This window comes from Corvus brachyrhynchos, unplaced genomic scaffold, assembly GCF_000691975.1.
Source record: "Corvus brachyrhynchos isolate BGI_N302 unplaced genomic scaffold, ASM69197v1 scaffold83, whole genome shotgun sequence".
Taxonomy (NCBI): Eukaryota; Metazoa; Chordata; class Aves; order Passeriformes; family Corvidae; genus Corvus; species Corvus brachyrhynchos.
In genome coordinates, this window is record NW_008238464.1 from 13,087,449 (window position 1) to 13,103,590 (window position 16,142).

Sequence of the window (16,142 nt, forward strand, 5' to 3'; positions counted from 1 at the left end):
GAGAAAAAAATGCACCTGATTCAGCTCTGAGATAAAGTACATACAACCTCTATTGCCTTCACTGAAGCTCTTCTATCAACACCAGGATGAATGTAGGGTCTCCCCATGCAGATTTCTATCACTGCTGAGAGCTTACTCTTTACTTTGCATTCACAAAGTGAACTGTGCTTTCCCAAACAACCTGGGACAATGATAACCATGAGCAAACTCCAGCTGCAGTGTTTCTCCATACAGCACATGTAAAACAGATTTCCTTGCTTTGTTATAGACACTACACAGTGTATGACAATGAAACATTTGTATTTAATTTAAAACCAATGGTAAAGTGGCGCATGTCTCACTTCCGAGTTGTTGGCTGGGCTTGCTATGTTGAACCTTGTAAAATCAGCAATAAGCATTCACATGTCTACCATCAGAACCGTGACATCTTCTATTACAATCAATCCTCAAATGATGCTTTATCAAATTAGTCTACAGTCAGACCTTGGATTGGCTGCTCTCCTCCAGTGTTGCTGATTCTCAGAGATGGTATCGGTTTTCCACATCCTCAGTGATTCTGTAATGTTTCCCAAAGACGAAAGCGAAGCACTGGTAGATGGGAATATTGCCATCAATAAAATAAATCACCAGATGATTTATCCACTCACATTTCTAGGAGATATTCCACATGTTTTTTATGAACTGAGAGAGCACTGCCCTGTAAACAGAAGTAAATTAAACTTTATTCTTTTGCTGTGTTGGCGAGCTCCACTTCCTCTCTTGCTTATTTTTTTTCTTTTGGTCTGCACACTCCGATGTGCAAAGTAGACATTGGGAGATCTCGCACTCAACAAGGCTGGTAATGAGACCACTAATGTGGGCACAAGTAAAACTTGCGGTATACTGACTTGTCCATTATGCAGTTTTCATCCTTCTGATTTCCTGCTATTATCCACTGTAAAATAAAGTTATGCAAAAGGCTGATGAAACTTTAATTAACAGGACCATCAATGTGCAAAAAAACCCCCCAAAACAACAAGAAGTCATTTCCCAGGTGTCCTAGGCTTTCACTTTTCTTTTTTTTTTTTCAATTTTTATAAATAATTTATAAATCTTCCTGTAAGAGATGAAATACAAAACCAACAAAACAAAACCAACTGAAAAAGAAAGTTCTAACATATTATTAAAGCCACTTCTTGTCCTTCAGTACAAAATACACAGAAAGAGAGATTCTCTCCTTGCCAGTTTTGCCCAAATTTGGCAGCGTTGTCTGGGATGCCACATGGGTCCACCAGCTCCAGGTAAGCTCCAGCTGGCACCACTGGGCTGCCCTGGGAAGATGTGTCATCCTACCTTTTGGCTTTTAGCAGTCATGCGAGCTGCTCGGAGGAGTCTAGGTGGTCAGGGATAGGCAAGCCAGTTATAATGGTCAAACATTTATTCCACACTGTGAACGTGGGGCACACTGGCTGGCCAAATGTAATGTCAAAAGTGTAAAGGTGTAGGGAGTTCAAAGCATCATAAAAGGCAAGGGAACCGTTGTCGTAGTCCAGCAAAATCCCGACCCGCCGGAGGTGAGGCGCGGGCTCGATGGGGATTTCTTTGCTGTTGTGCCGCACCACCCACGTGTTATTGCAGCGGCAAAGCACCCAGGAGGCAGAATTCTTTCCAATCCACTCATGCTTCGGTGCTGACTTGTAGGAAATACCAATAGCATACCTGCAAAACAAAAGAACACCTCAAGGAAACAAATGCTTCCTGCCATTTTGTCTCTCAGTGAAGTCACATGTTAGCCCACAGAAGCTGCTAAAGTGCCCCGGCCTCTTACTGCTGTGGGTTAAGCTCTAATTAAATGACGTTTCACCACAACATCTGCACAGGCTTAATTAATGCTTTGCCCTGTCTCTCTTTTGGGTCTGAGAGGTCAGGGAAACTCATTGTATTATTTTTAGTTTGGCAGCTGTGGAAATTTTTTTGAGGACTTGCCTCTGGTGTTGAAAAGGAAGATTTCTGCGTACTCAGCAACTCAGAGTTTGAATTGCTGGACCTCAAATTTCCATTTCCAACAGACGAATACAGAGAAATTCACTGATTTTAAAATACACTGCTATCTGTCAGCTAATCTGATCTCTCCTTGCTCCTTTAATACATGGCCCAGAAGAAGGAATGCAAGAGTAAACATCAAAGGACACATTAAACCCCTTCCCCCATTTTGCCATTTTCAAATATGTTTTGCCAGATGTTGGTGTGGTTTTCAGATTCAAATGAGTATTTTTGAGAGTGGGTTTCAGGCCAAGTGAAGCAATTGTAGGTAAAGACATTTGCTCTGCAAACCAAAATTTATGGCAAGATGTGCAGGGCAAAAGGACTGTGAAAATGTTCTCATTAATGGACACTGAGGAAAAATACCTGATTTGTCATATATAACAGAAATTTAAAAGTTCCTCATGTTCTAGACACACTGCAGTATTTGCTGGGCATTCAACCAACAGAAGTTAATGTGCCACAAGGATTTTTTCCCCATTCCTTAGCACTGGCACAGACAAACAGCATTTTTCTTTGATACAGTGGGTAATACCTGAAGACCTTAGTGATTTTTCCACTTTATTAACTTTCATCATGATGTCTTTGAATACTAAAGGATAACATCTCTCCCATTGACTAAAGGACCTCTGAAAGACACCCCTGTATGACACAGAGGATCATTCAGAAGTGGAGGAAAGCAGTAGTCTATTTCCTGCCCCTTGCTTCATACCCTGGGGCACAGACCTACAGCTCTGCTGCTTCATGTCCCCTCCCCAGAAGCAAATCTGACCTCTGCCCCTGTTAAACTGGATCATCAAGTTGTCTTCAGTTTTATTCATTTTTTCATAGTGAAGGACAGAAAATCTTTCACATTTAGTAGAGAAATGATCACATTTACAAAGTTATCTATCTGTATAAACAAGGTGAAATTTTTTGATCCCTCCAATTAAAAAAAATCTTAAAACGTACTGTATGTGGGTTCAAAAAAACAGCAATCCCCAGCTGAGGAGTAGAAGTCCTGTGAAGACTGCTAAATATAAAGATGCATAATCTGACAGATTTATTTCCAGGGTCCTCTATCAGAGGAACTGTACCAGCACCTGTGTGGTGTGAACTAGTGCTTCTTTTCACATATATTTTTATATACATACCACGTACTCCCACTTATAACCACTTCCCAGTAATGCCGCCCGCTGTCGATGAACACGTTGCCAGCTACTCCGTAGCTCCCTTGGCTCGTGAATCTCTCTGGTGTGTGACTCTTTTTGGATGATGTTTCATCCCGTTCCACTGTCAAGTTATCATGAGACACTTTCAATTTTCTATGGGCAGATTTGGGGTCCAGTTTAAATGGCTGACCTAGAGAAGTAGAGACAAAGATGACAGAAGAATGATTTGGCTTAGATTTTAAAAAGGAGAGTGGATTAGCAAGCCTCTAAGAAGCCCACAAGATTACATAACCATATTAATTTCCTCCTCTCAAGTGTTCTTGAGATAGACTAACCTATTTTGCTCCCTGCAATAGCTAGTTTGCATTGCATCGTCAGTTTACTGTCAACTTCATTGTGGACTAACTTCCCCGTGTTGATAATCCCTGAAAAGAGCCCTGCATAATCATCATGTCCATTATCTCTGACCTAGAGGTAACCAGAATACTCTAATTCTTGCATGTAATTGAAACCAATATACATGCTAATAAAGGTCTGAGGGTTGCTTTTTTCACAGCATATTAGATTTAGAATAAATTGTGTTCTATTAATTCTCTAGGGATAAAGCTCCATAATAACACCTCCATCATTCCTACGAAAAGTATGATTTCAAATCCCACAAAATGAGCTTGAAAATAAGAAGCACTAGCCTTGTCTCTTTGTTCACTGACAGCTTTATTTGTAACAAGCACAATCAACAACTCAGGATTGCTTTGGAAGGATGCCCATGTGGTGCTGGATACTGTGCATTAAAAGGAAGGAAGTGAACTGTAACTTGGCCCAAATAATATGGTGCAATAACATTACTGAGGCTGTTGCTCTTGGCAAGTATCTTCGGCTGTAGCACAAGGTCTGTAGACAATAACAGGAAGCTCTTTGGTAAACCAAACCTTGCAGATATATAAAGCCCACCACAATTCTGACAGGCTTGCTCATTGTGTCAGAAAGCAGAATGATCATTTACCTCCACCAAGAGACAGCTACGAAAGTATGACTCCACAAGTGGTCCAGCAAAGCACTTTTCCCTTCTTACTGTCTTTCATATCAAGGGGAAAAACATGTAATCAGAAGTTTTGATGACATGCACAGAAAATGCAAACTAGATCTCTCATGAACTCTGTGTGAGGCACTGGCACATGTACTTAAAATAAGATGTAGACCGTTCAGGGCTATCTACTTTTGCAATGTGCAGTTAGTTACATATTATGACCAAATACAGAATAAACCTGTTTGAAAATATTTGGGGACTATTTCTTACTGCCTGGCAGTGGTAACATAACCTCCTGTCTGCCTCTCTGACTGCTTAGTAACCTTTGTGTGCTGAAGCAGTATCTGAAGGATGTCTCTCTGTACTAAATTGTGTCTGGTCCCATCACACAGGTTAATAGCAAACAGGAGGAAATCAGAAGAGTGTACATGCCATTCTCTTCAGACTCCTTTCACCATTCACTATCACTCCCCTTCAAGCACCCTCCCCTACAATAAGCAGGTTTCAGAGGATGCACAAATCCCAGTGTTTCCTTTCCAACCCTCAGAGCTGCCCATGATGAGTACATGGCTGAGGGATTAGCTGGGACAAGAGGAAAAAACAGATGAAAACTAGTCTTAAAATTGCTATTCTACATCTGCTAATAATTTGATGTCAGTAACCATTGTTTTTTTGAAGTGGGATCTCTGACTACTCTATCACCTTTCTGAACTCCATAAAAAAATGAGGGGGTTGAAGCTAAGAAGTTTTCCAATGTCCTAAAAAAGAGATCATTTTGGGGGATAAAATTAGACTAGCAATTATCTTATGAACACTACACAAAAATAAAATGTTTTACTGCAAACATAAGGAAAAATTTTGCTTTGTAGAGGAAAAAGAATAGAGAGGATATTAAAACAAAACCACAAAAGAGTATTTTCAACCATTTCACATGTGATAGCTTAGTTCCTATGTGATATTTCCAGTGACCAAACTACAGATGTATCTCTCAAAAAACCCCAACATATTTTCTGTGCTACTGAAGACTCAGGCAATCTTGAATTATGTTAAATAAGTGGCTTTCATTTTGGAAAGCACTTTAAAAAAGTTAAACATCTCTGTCCTCCTGTATCTTTCAAAGATCAGACCTAAAAAGGAAGGCCAGAAAGGAGAAGACTTTGTGCATTCTGATCTCATGTTACTCACTGTTTGTCTTGAGCTTGCCAGGCTCGCTGCTCCGGCTGCCAGCCTGATTAATGGCCTTAACAATGAAGATGTACTTTGTGCCACTCTGCAGCCCATGCACTGTGTAGTGGTTTTGTTTGATATTAGGAACAATCATCCAGCTGTCGGCTGAGTTGCATAAACCTGCAATTTCAAACAGAGCACATCAGTCATAACACATTAAATGCTTTGTAACAGAGGGACATTTAGAGCATTCCCAGGCACCTAAGGGCCAATATGAACTTTGCTTCTGTACCTTTTAAAGTGTTGTTACATTTACTGAGCCACTACTTAAAGCCCCTAATTCATTTTATCAACCTGCAGCCAAGGTACATTTTAAGTTCTTGCTGTGGGAGGTGAACCATAAAAAGTGGGCATTCAAGAAATGGCTTGGTGGAGACACTAGCAGTCTGAGATTTTTCATATCCCAACACAAGGCATTCTTTATTGCTTAAGAACTGGAGGATTATGGAGATCCCATCAATCTACTGTTTGGATTAATGAACTCACTTTAAACCTCGAACGTAAGCAGTAAAGCCAGGAGGGCTGGGGAGGCACCTTGGCTGACAGTCCCCAGGTATGCATTCTTCAGAACCTGAAGCAAATCATGGGAGGCCAAACAGGGTAGAGCATGGACTTCAGGGAAACCTTTGGCTCTTGCACTTCAGGCTTTGCCAGAAAGTAATCTAAGCCAGTAAATTTAATGGATGCAACTTTTTGATTTATGTCCACATGCTGAGATGCCAGCTGGAAAATTTTCCATTTATAAAACTTTTTGGTTTATACTTGGTTTACATTTGATGCCTACCACAGAAGTATAATACACAGGAAGTAGGTAAAATAAGGGAGTACCAATATCATAATCAAAACAGGAAAATACTCTATTAAAATGAACTTATTACTCTACGCAAGTTTTTCCTACTGTGGCATAGCTGCAAAGGCAGTCAATCATACGTACAACTCACTGTATATTTGGAACAGCTCCTGGTCTAATGGATTCCCCAGTCTCTTACTGTAGATGTTTACATAAATAAAAAAAATTAACATTTATGAAGAGTATATGTATTCACAACCTTTTATATGGTGATACAGCCAGAAATAGGTAGATGCAAATGGAAGTGTATGCATGTGTGTGCATATGTAAGGCTGGAAAACTTAACAGAGAAATGCTTGACTGGATTAGGAACCTGACAAGCTTCTTGGCCCCTGTCTTTACTGGGCATATGACACATTATGAAAGCTGTTGTTATTTCCAGACAGCTTTCAGCTTTTAACTAATGTTCTACCAGCAAACCACTAATGAAGAGAATCTTTTAGAACTCAGTAGTAAATTCAGCTCTGCATATCAGAAAATATGAACCTTTATGTAAAACAAAATTTAAAGGCTACTGGTTACAAAACCTGAAAGAAAGGGATCTGTGATACAGGTTTGCAGTCTCACAGACAATTCATGGCCATACTGCAAGATTCCTTCCTAATTTGATATGTGCTTTTCATAACAAAAGATCATTAGAAACAGAACTTAAATTCCAAATTTCAATCTAAGTATTATGAAGTTCGTGTCTCTTGCATTACAAAGCATTCTTAAGAGGCAGGCAGAACAGAGATTCATCCTGCTGTGCAAATGGGTAACTGTGGCACAGTTTCAGGTTGGATTCATATTATCTTGTCGCTTAACGAAGAGCTACAATGCCTAACCCATTTTTCTGGACTCTGAGGAGAGGCAGAAATCAGTAAGTACTTTCTTTCACTTCTCCAGGTGTGAAAATGACATGAGATGAGTCCCTCATCTATAGATGATTATATATACGTATATATGTGTGTGTGTGTGTGTGTGTGTATGATTGTATAGAACAATTATCTGCCTGTCTCATGAAGGGAAAGAACCCCACGTTACACCCTATGGCAACCCCAGCCGGGTCCAGCACTTGTAGTGAACTCCTTAAAGCAACATCAGTCCATTTCTTCTTCCACTGAGCCATACACACCAACTTATACTTATTTTTTTAGGCTATGTGTGAAGGAGTTTCCTATGAGGAAAAAAGAAAATAAAAGAAGCAGCTTCCTGACATAAAATATTTCACTGACTACTCAGAGGAAATCTCATCTTTCCCCAATTTGCCATAGATATTAAAGGGACACTTCTGTAGCTGAATTACCACAATGATTTTGGAATGAAACCATCCCTTACTGGACTCACAGGCACTATTGCAAAATAAGTATGTTAAAATAAAGCAAAATGAAGCACTGGATTTAAAGCAAGTTCAATATAATCAACGAATCCTTAACTAAGATGCCTCTGATGGGATACAGAATAACATGTGACAGTTAAGTGGGATGGATACAGACAGTGGTCCTAGAAGGGTCTTCTCCAGCCACAACCACACTTTGAAAGCAAAATTCTGTGGTGTGTGTAAACCATTTATAAGCTGACCATTATGCAGACGCAGAAATGCCCACAGTTTTGCTAACTCATCTAGAAACTAGTTTTGTAGTATTCACTGCAACTCTCTAATGGGCACATTTTTAAGACTTGCATTACACTTTTTACAATACCGTCCAGAGGCTGATTGCTCCTTAACAAAGTATAAAACTTTGATCCAAATAAGTATATAAAGGACAGTAAAGGTATTGTTGCATTGCTATGAGTCTCCTCTCGAGTTCATCCCTTCCTCCTGGTTACGTGGATTTATACATACCCAATAATCACTAAGGACCTTACCTACCCTAAACTCTCTGCACAGTCAATAGAGAGAGTCAGAAACCCTCTGTTTGACCTGACTCATGCTGTAGAGGAAAGCTCCATCCTCTTTGATGGCAGAATACATCTGATGTTTCTTTTCTTTGTCCTTCCAGTCTTAGGCATCCCAGACTACTGATGTGCAATAAATGTTGGATGTGCAGTGACTGTCTTGGTTACTTTGCTCAACAAACCTTGTTGTCCCAACAAGCTCAGCTTTTGCCTATGCATCAAGGGGCTCAGTGATGTGTTCTGATTTCTGACTGTAAGCTCTTTGATAACAGGCTTTAGATTGTACTTTCATTCAAAAATCTTGGGAATGAAGTATTGATGATTCCAAACTACAAGTCCAAACTCCTTCAAAAGGGAGAATAGTTATTATTGGCAGCCACGTTAAGCTTTTACATACGAAAGAATAATTTGTCACTGCATCAAAGGAATTTGTCTCCAGTTATGCCCTGTCAGGACAGCCTTTCTTCTCTGAATACAAAAGAATATGATTAAGGAAGTTCAGGGAAATGAACAAGCAGCCTGGTCACACTGACATCTGGGGGTAGTGTTTGCCCCCTCAGTTCCCTGCCTGTGGCAGCAGGTGAAGTGGAAAAGTACACATCTCCTCACTGGTGCAGCAGCAGGAGCCAAGGCTCTCCTATTGTACCCACTCCTAATCCAGGCTACATTCAGGTTTCTTGTTTCAAAAACCCAGGGCTTTTAACAGGGATATGCAGATGGTAAAACAATGTACTTTAAAACTGTAGCCTACAAAAATGTAGAGAATTTAAATTACATCCTGGAATGGTGCTGTGAGCACAGTGATGTCCGTACAGGATGTGTGAGTTTTCAAAACAAGTTTCTCAGAGTCTGGAGATAATAATTTGTAAAGCTATTTCCCTGGTGTTGGCTGTTGATGCACTTTAAAAAACAGATGGGAAAAATCCCAAGGTGTAAATCCTCCTAAAATTTACACTGGAAGATTTTAATAAAATGTATTTTCTTGAAAACTGGAAAAGGAGCACAAAAGTCATGGGAAGGTTATTTAATCTCTTGAGTATTTTAATTATTGTAAAATGCTTTATTTAAATAAATTATTACCAATTCAAATTGGTAGAGTGAATAAGGTAGGTGAAAGTAACAGATAGCTCTCCACCCCCACTCTTCATTCCCATCTGAAAAAAAAATAACATATGCAGGATTTCTGCAAAACACATTGAATTTTTTTTTAAAGAAATACACTCTTTTTATACGTTAAAGAGGCAGAAGTTTTCCTGGTTTTATCCCAAATTTGCTTTTGTGCCATTAAAAATTCTCACTAAAATCTTCAATAGAAATCTGAAGACTGTAAGGAATCTGCTTTTGGTGAAATAAAACTTAGAGAAAGAGACAAAGGCTAGAATATTAAAAAAAGAATTGGTGAATCATAAATTCACTGTTTTTAACGGAAACTTGGGCTCCTAATTGTCTTAGATCCTTCAAAAAACTTTTATGCTCTCTCAAAGGAAGAGAGGTCCTGTAACAGTGAAAAGGTTCTGACAGTAGTACACTGTATCCTTGACATGGTGATTTTTTAGAAATTAGACTGTATAACTAATTAACCCTGATTTCTTTTACCAGGTAAGAGAGAACGATTTACTGATTTTTATCAAGAAGGAAGAGATGTATTTTTCCTGAAGAATCTTGTCTCAGAGCTAGAGAAAAATTTGAACTGTCCTGAAACACACTGTAACAAATCTGTGGTGTTAAAAAAAGGCATACTCAATGAATACTTGAAAATCTATTAAAATGGGATAATGAAATTATAATGCATGTTAGTTAGCTAGTGACAAAGTAATTTTGAAAGCTTTTACCATATTCAGATTGCAGGTGATTAGCTGCCTCTCAGAAATGCAAATGTACAAATGGTATAACTCTGAGAACAACTGCTTTAGTAAAAGCCTACTTAATCTAAAGTTCCACATTGCTCTTATGCACAGAACAGGTCTGCCAAACATTCAATAGCCAAGAAGTTTGGCCACATTTGGAAATAATCTTTCCTGTATGAAATAGGATTCAAATGAAATACTCTATTTGGACTTTGGCCATCAAAAGTTAACTTTCCAATTTTTCAGTTAATAAAAAAGAATATAGTTGATTATGTTGGATAGAAAATATACTAAAAAAACATAGTATTGCTTGTTTTTGTTACTGAATTCTTAGCAATCTCTGGATGATATATGCCTCTGGTGGGGGAAATGTACTGTGAGTGGAAAGTGCAGTCAAGCTGGCTATGTGGTTTAAGAAACAGATTCCAAAATAACAACCTCCATTAGCACGGTAGGTGGGTATGTATGCAAAGTGATTCCTATTGTCTCAGGGGAAAAACCTTGTTGGTTTAATGCAGTACTTGAGCTACTCCCTGGTGACTAATTCATAGCTACAAAAACCACGGAACTGAAGTCAAGCTATGAGCCTGTTTACATTTTCTGCTACAGGCAACACACAATACCAATGGAAATTTTTGGGATGTGACAGAGAAATAAAAATACAGTTATGTGCAACAGCATGCATATGCCATAAATAGGAAGACATTTGTGCTAACCCAAAGTCTATTTCATTAAAACAGCATTTAAACAAAACCCCACAAACCTATCCTCAGTTCATCAAAACATGGAGGCTGCAGTGCAGCACCTGCTAATGCCACTTACAGTGACACTAGCTCTGTGTGTTCAACTGCACTACTGAGGTACACTCTGATATTCTAAGAACAGCCTTGGAAAGCCATTTGTAACAGGTGGGATGTTAAATCCTTCTGCAGGATCAAGAATATAATGTAACACGGAGAATAAATATCCAAGCAGTTCTCTTGAGTAAAATGAGGTTAGGATTGACAGAGCAAGAAGAAATGGGCTCAAATTGTACCAGGGGAGGTTTAGATTGGGTATTAGGAAATTTCTTCATGGTCAAGCATTGGAACAGACTGTCCAGGTAAGTGGTGGTGTCACCATTCCTAAAGGTATTCAAAAGTCATGTGGATGTGACATTTAGGGCCATGTTTTAGTGGTGGACTTGGCAATGTTAAGTTAATAGATGGACTCAATGATCTTAGAGGTCTTTTCCAACCCAAGTGATCCTATGATTCTATGATGTTTGTTAGTGGGCAAATCTCCAAAACCAGTGTAATTTGGAATGAACTGGGAGAGTCTCACATTTTACAAACCCAGGCAGATTTGTAGCATGTTGGCAGGAAGGTCACTATTGGAGGTACTCAAGTCTGTATTAAATAATGAAATTAAAAAAAAAAGCTTTACAACATTTGGAAAGGCCTTTCACTTATAATACATGCATGTATTTAATTTGGGTTAACATTATAGCTTTCAATTAAACCAGGGTATTTGCATAAGAACTAGCTCTCTTAAAAAAAACCCAACCAACCAACCAACCAACCAACCAAAAAAACCCCCAAAAAACAAAACCAAAAACCCCAAACAAAACAAAACCAAACCAAAAAAACCACCAAAAAACGGGCCATTCTTTCATTTCTTTCTACTCTCATTTAAGGTCTTCAGAGCATTTTGTAAACAAAATTTGTTTTCTCTTCAAAGTTTTAATTATGCAGTTTTTGCAAAGTGATATGAAAGTTCAGACTGCATACTGAGCACTTCATGCCATGCTTGAAAATTATATTGCATCCCTGAAAGCAAGACTTTTGATACATATTTTGCTGATCAAAACTTTCACCTCTACATGGGAAACCTACAGTGCAGCCTAAAATAGAAATACCTTGTTATTTATTCACTAGTAAGCAAGGAGTAAAATCCCACATCCCAAGGGTGTGGAAATGGCACACCTTTTGCTGCTGTTCACACGTCGTTCACACATAATGCAAATAATTTACTTGCACAGCATAAAGCCATAGATAAAAATGGACTAGAATACAAGCAACACACTCTCTTAAGTCCTTTCTTCTTAGTAGTGGCTAATCAGGGAAGCTTTTCCTTCCTTATCTACCTTGCTCCAACTTCTTCAAAATTACTATTAGACTTTTTTATTATCCAGCTTGCTCAGACGTAGAAGCATGTGTTGAAGTTTATTTGGTCTTTCCAGCAGCCTTAAATTTTGCAGTGTATTCTTCAAAATCAGGCTGTTAAGGGAAATACTGCATGGAGGTTTTGACAAATCATTCATCAAATTTTCAATAATCCATCTTCTTTTTTTGAGTCAGTCCTGAACACTATAATACATTCACAGTATGCTACTTAAAAAATGTGTTAAGATGCCAGCACATGAATCCTCAGATATCCTTTCAGATGGCTTGAAACCAAACTCCTGCTTAGTGATGGAGAAGATGAGAGGCACACAGTAACAGAGGAGTCAGTGGGAGAGCTTGGCTCAGTACTCAAACTTGGCATAGACCATACAATTTTTCCACTGACATAAAGTATGTAAACATGCCCACAGCACTGAGTTTCATCAAAGTATCTCAACAAATTTTCTTCTTACAAACAAATTTTGCAAGAAGGAAAGCATTTCTGCCCTGTCTCACAACTAGGTCTATCTAGGTCAGTGCATGTCCAGGGTATTAGCTGGTGCACAAAGGTTAGGGTGTAGGAAGGTTTTAAGGAATAGGGAAAGCACACACTGATCATTTCTCACCATGTTCTCCCAGGCTTCAACAGCTTACAGCTCTGGGACTTCCAGAGCCACTTCATTGCACTTCATTGTTCTCAGTGTACTTTTCTTGCATGATCTGTTCAGGCATCTCTTGAACTCCAAAATACACCAGCCCTCTGTGGCAATGGGTTCCCTATCTAAATATATGTTGACTTGAACAAACTCCACATTTTGACTGATTTGGCTCATTTCAGAATCCTTGTTTAATAAAACAAGTATGTGTCAGCTAGTGATATTCCCGTTAAATACACAGGGATCAGGAAGAAGTTGAATGACTTCTCCAAATTCATACTCAGTGATCCCAATGATTGCAGACCACTGAACCCAGAAGTGCTGACTTCCTGACCAAAGATTAGACAATATTTTTTTTTTCTATGATGAGTAGTTATTTAACAATAAAGCAATCTAAAATCTAATAAATAAATTCGGTCATTAAAGAAAGTCACAGATTCAAAACATAGAGAGTACTCATAAAAAGTGTGCTATGATACAAAATTAACGTTTGTTAGTCTCATTTTAAGTAAAACCAAGTTACCATATAAATTGTTGTTCCACTGATGTTTTCTGACTTAGCCTGTAGTTCACTGAGACCTATGCTTTGTAGCCTTGAAGACAGTAAGAGGGAAGGACTTAATCTGTATTTCAGACAAAGGTCCAGATGTCAAGTTTATATAAATGACAGTGGGGTTGCAGCTCTAAGTAGTGACCAGTTCAACACAGGCTCCCACATGCAGACTGACTAGTGCAGACAATGAAATGGAGGTCTTTGAACTTGCTGCATCTGCAAAAAGGGACTTGGGACGCAAGAGGCAAGTCCTGTTAATACAGACAGTACTTGTCCTGGGTTTAGTCTTGAAAAGTTCCCAATACATGACACTCCCAGAAAAGACACAAGAAATTCTAACTGAAATAATTCTGAATTTTAAATGTTTTTAAAATCATTATTGGTTTGGATTAAAAATTTTGGTTTTAAATCTATCTAAAATATAATTTTTCCTTTTTTTTGGACATAGGAGCATATTTATCTTTAAAGACACTTGGTTTATGTAGAAAGCATAAGGAAACAACAAGAAAAGAGAAGGTTTATACTCACTAACAACGTTGGCTTGTCCAGTGAAGATGGTGTATTGCAGCTCGTAAGAGACTACACTGAACTCATCATCTGATGTCCAGTGCACAGTAATGGTATCATAAGAAGCTGTACAGAGCTCTTCTCGAATGGTGGGTGGGTTGGGAGCTGTGAGATACAACACAGGAGGCACAATCAGTGAAGTATTTTCCCTCTCCCCTGAGATTAGGGGATGTAGTTGATGTATGAGTTTGTAGCGATATCATCCAACAGATTTTCAACAACTTTTCACTAATTCCAGTACTAACTGTGATTATCAATTAACTGTTAGGAAGGAATTCTTAATATCAACACAGCCACCTGGGAACTCCAGGTTTTGAAAATATTTTGTATTAAAGTAGCTTTAGTTTCAGATGCCCTAGAACAAGTGATGTATTGGTGATCACATTAGATGGGTACAATGACGAGTTAATTTTTCTAAGATTGTTCTGACCATTTCACCAAACTTATCAAAATTTCATTGATGCATGTCAAGAGGAAGGGTCAACACTTTTTTCAAGTAAACACTGTTTACTTGAAAGCAGTGTTTGCCCAGCCTATCTTAACAGGGGTTTCCATTAGTAGTATTGTGGTGGTTCATCCTTCCTGGCCCTGCTCCAGGCCACACTATGATCTGTCACTCATTAGCAAAAATATAATTTTGGGGAAGCTCCCAACACTCATACTTTCATGCTGAATTTTCTCCATTTTTATTGATCTCTCAGCCATCCTTTCTAATTTAGCTGCATATAATTTCTGCTGGTTATAAAATTCACTTTTTTCAGCATTAAATAAAGAGTTCCTATCATAGCATAATGACTGTATGAATATTACAACCAAATAGTCACCCAGGAGTCCTCTGTTTCTCTCTCTCTCTCTTTTTTTTTTCTAATAGACAGAAAAGATCTCTGTGTAGCAAGATATACAGACTTTTCCCATATTATTGCATGTTTGTTTTAAAGAACTATTTAAAGAAGTGAAACTTGAAGCAAGTTACCTAGGTCTAAATTTTCTTGTTTGCAATCTTTAAAAAGCCAAACACCTAAATAACAAAGAAATGAGTCTCTCTTTGAAAGACTGGTGGATCTTCCCACATCCTTGTCTCAGTGGGAGCTTCATTCCAAATCATCTTCCCTACAAGCCATATCATGAAAAGAAAAATAAAAAATCCTTGTGCTTAATAGCGTTTCTCCCAGCTGTCACAAGTGAAGAAGGAGAGCACTCAAGCTGAAACAACCAAAATATGTCTGTATTAAAGGAAAAGAAAGGCAACTGTGAATGTTTGTGGTTTAGTTTTGGTTGGTTATTTTTTCTCCTGTCAGCTCTTTAACCTCTGATAGCCACAAATAATAGCCTCAAAAAAAGTGCCTCTGAAGGAATTCCACCTTTACTTTTGCAACATATTATTTTTATGACACATCTATTTTATTTTCCATTAAGAATTTTTATAGATCATGTCTCTGGTTTACTGGTGTATGTTCCCAAGGATTAAAGTGCAGACACGTTTCCAAGCAGCCTCTTTTAACCAAGGGGCATAAGGAAACATTCAAATGTGTTTCATGATATGGCCATGATTTGTGATGCTCTACATATTGAATCACAGAAGACAACAAATGCCTTTTTTTAACTTGTCAGAAAAACCCTTGGGAAAGATGGGTATTAATGAAAACAAAGACAAATAAAACTCAAATAAGAACAGGAGAAGAATATAATCAAAATGTGGAAAAAAACGTTCACGGTTTTCTGAAAAGACTTATGGTAATATCAGCTGTGTTCCAAAAATGTATCCTGTAGAACAACCACAGGAGGTTTTAAAAATTTTTTCTTCCTAGCTGGGGCTTCATTTCAAAATTTTCCTGTCCTTCAAAGGCCAAACAAAAAACTGGAACAAGTCTTAATTACAAACATACAAGTAAATCAATTTTTTTTTCTGCTGGTGTTCAACTAAAATTTTTTTCTGTCATCTCCTGCACCTAACAACAAAATATTTTACTTGAGAAATGTTATTATTTCAACACAGAAAATAAATACTAATTTATAGAAAGCAAAAATTACTGAAGGTTTAATTAACTGCAAACTGCATTTCAATAACACCCAAGCATCTTCAAATTCTTTGAAAATGGCAGCCTAAGTTTGCTTTTCATATGCACACCTGGCCTTATAGCTGGAAGTTTACAGGCCTTCATGTAATGAAAATGACTGAGAGAGGTTTGACCTAAGCAGGACATATTTTCCCTGGCTCTT

The 16,142-nt window shown here is 38.2% G+C and overlaps 1 protein-coding gene across 5 annotated transcripts in view; it reads right to left on the bottom strand.

The window, feature by feature from the left end:
- Positions 1-724: 724 nt before the first annotated feature.
- MID1 (midline 1) overlaps positions 725-16,142 on the bottom strand; it is a 171,406-nt gene continuing 155,988 nt past the window's right edge. For all 5 annotated transcript variants that reach the window (XM_017737163.1, XM_008635890.2, XM_017737160.1 and 2 more), the window contains exons 7-10: positions 13,884-14,027; positions 5,386-5,547; positions 3,156-3,363; positions 725-1,698 (exon numbers count right to left, since the gene is read on the bottom strand). In XM_017737163.1, coding sequence (XP_017592652.1) covers positions 1,350-1,698; positions 3,156-3,363; positions 5,386-5,547; positions 13,884-14,027 — 863 coding nt within the window. In that variant the 3' untranslated portion in view covers positions 725-1,349. The remainder of the gene's footprint in view (positions 1,699-3,155; positions 3,364-5,385; positions 5,548-13,883; positions 14,028-16,142) is intronic.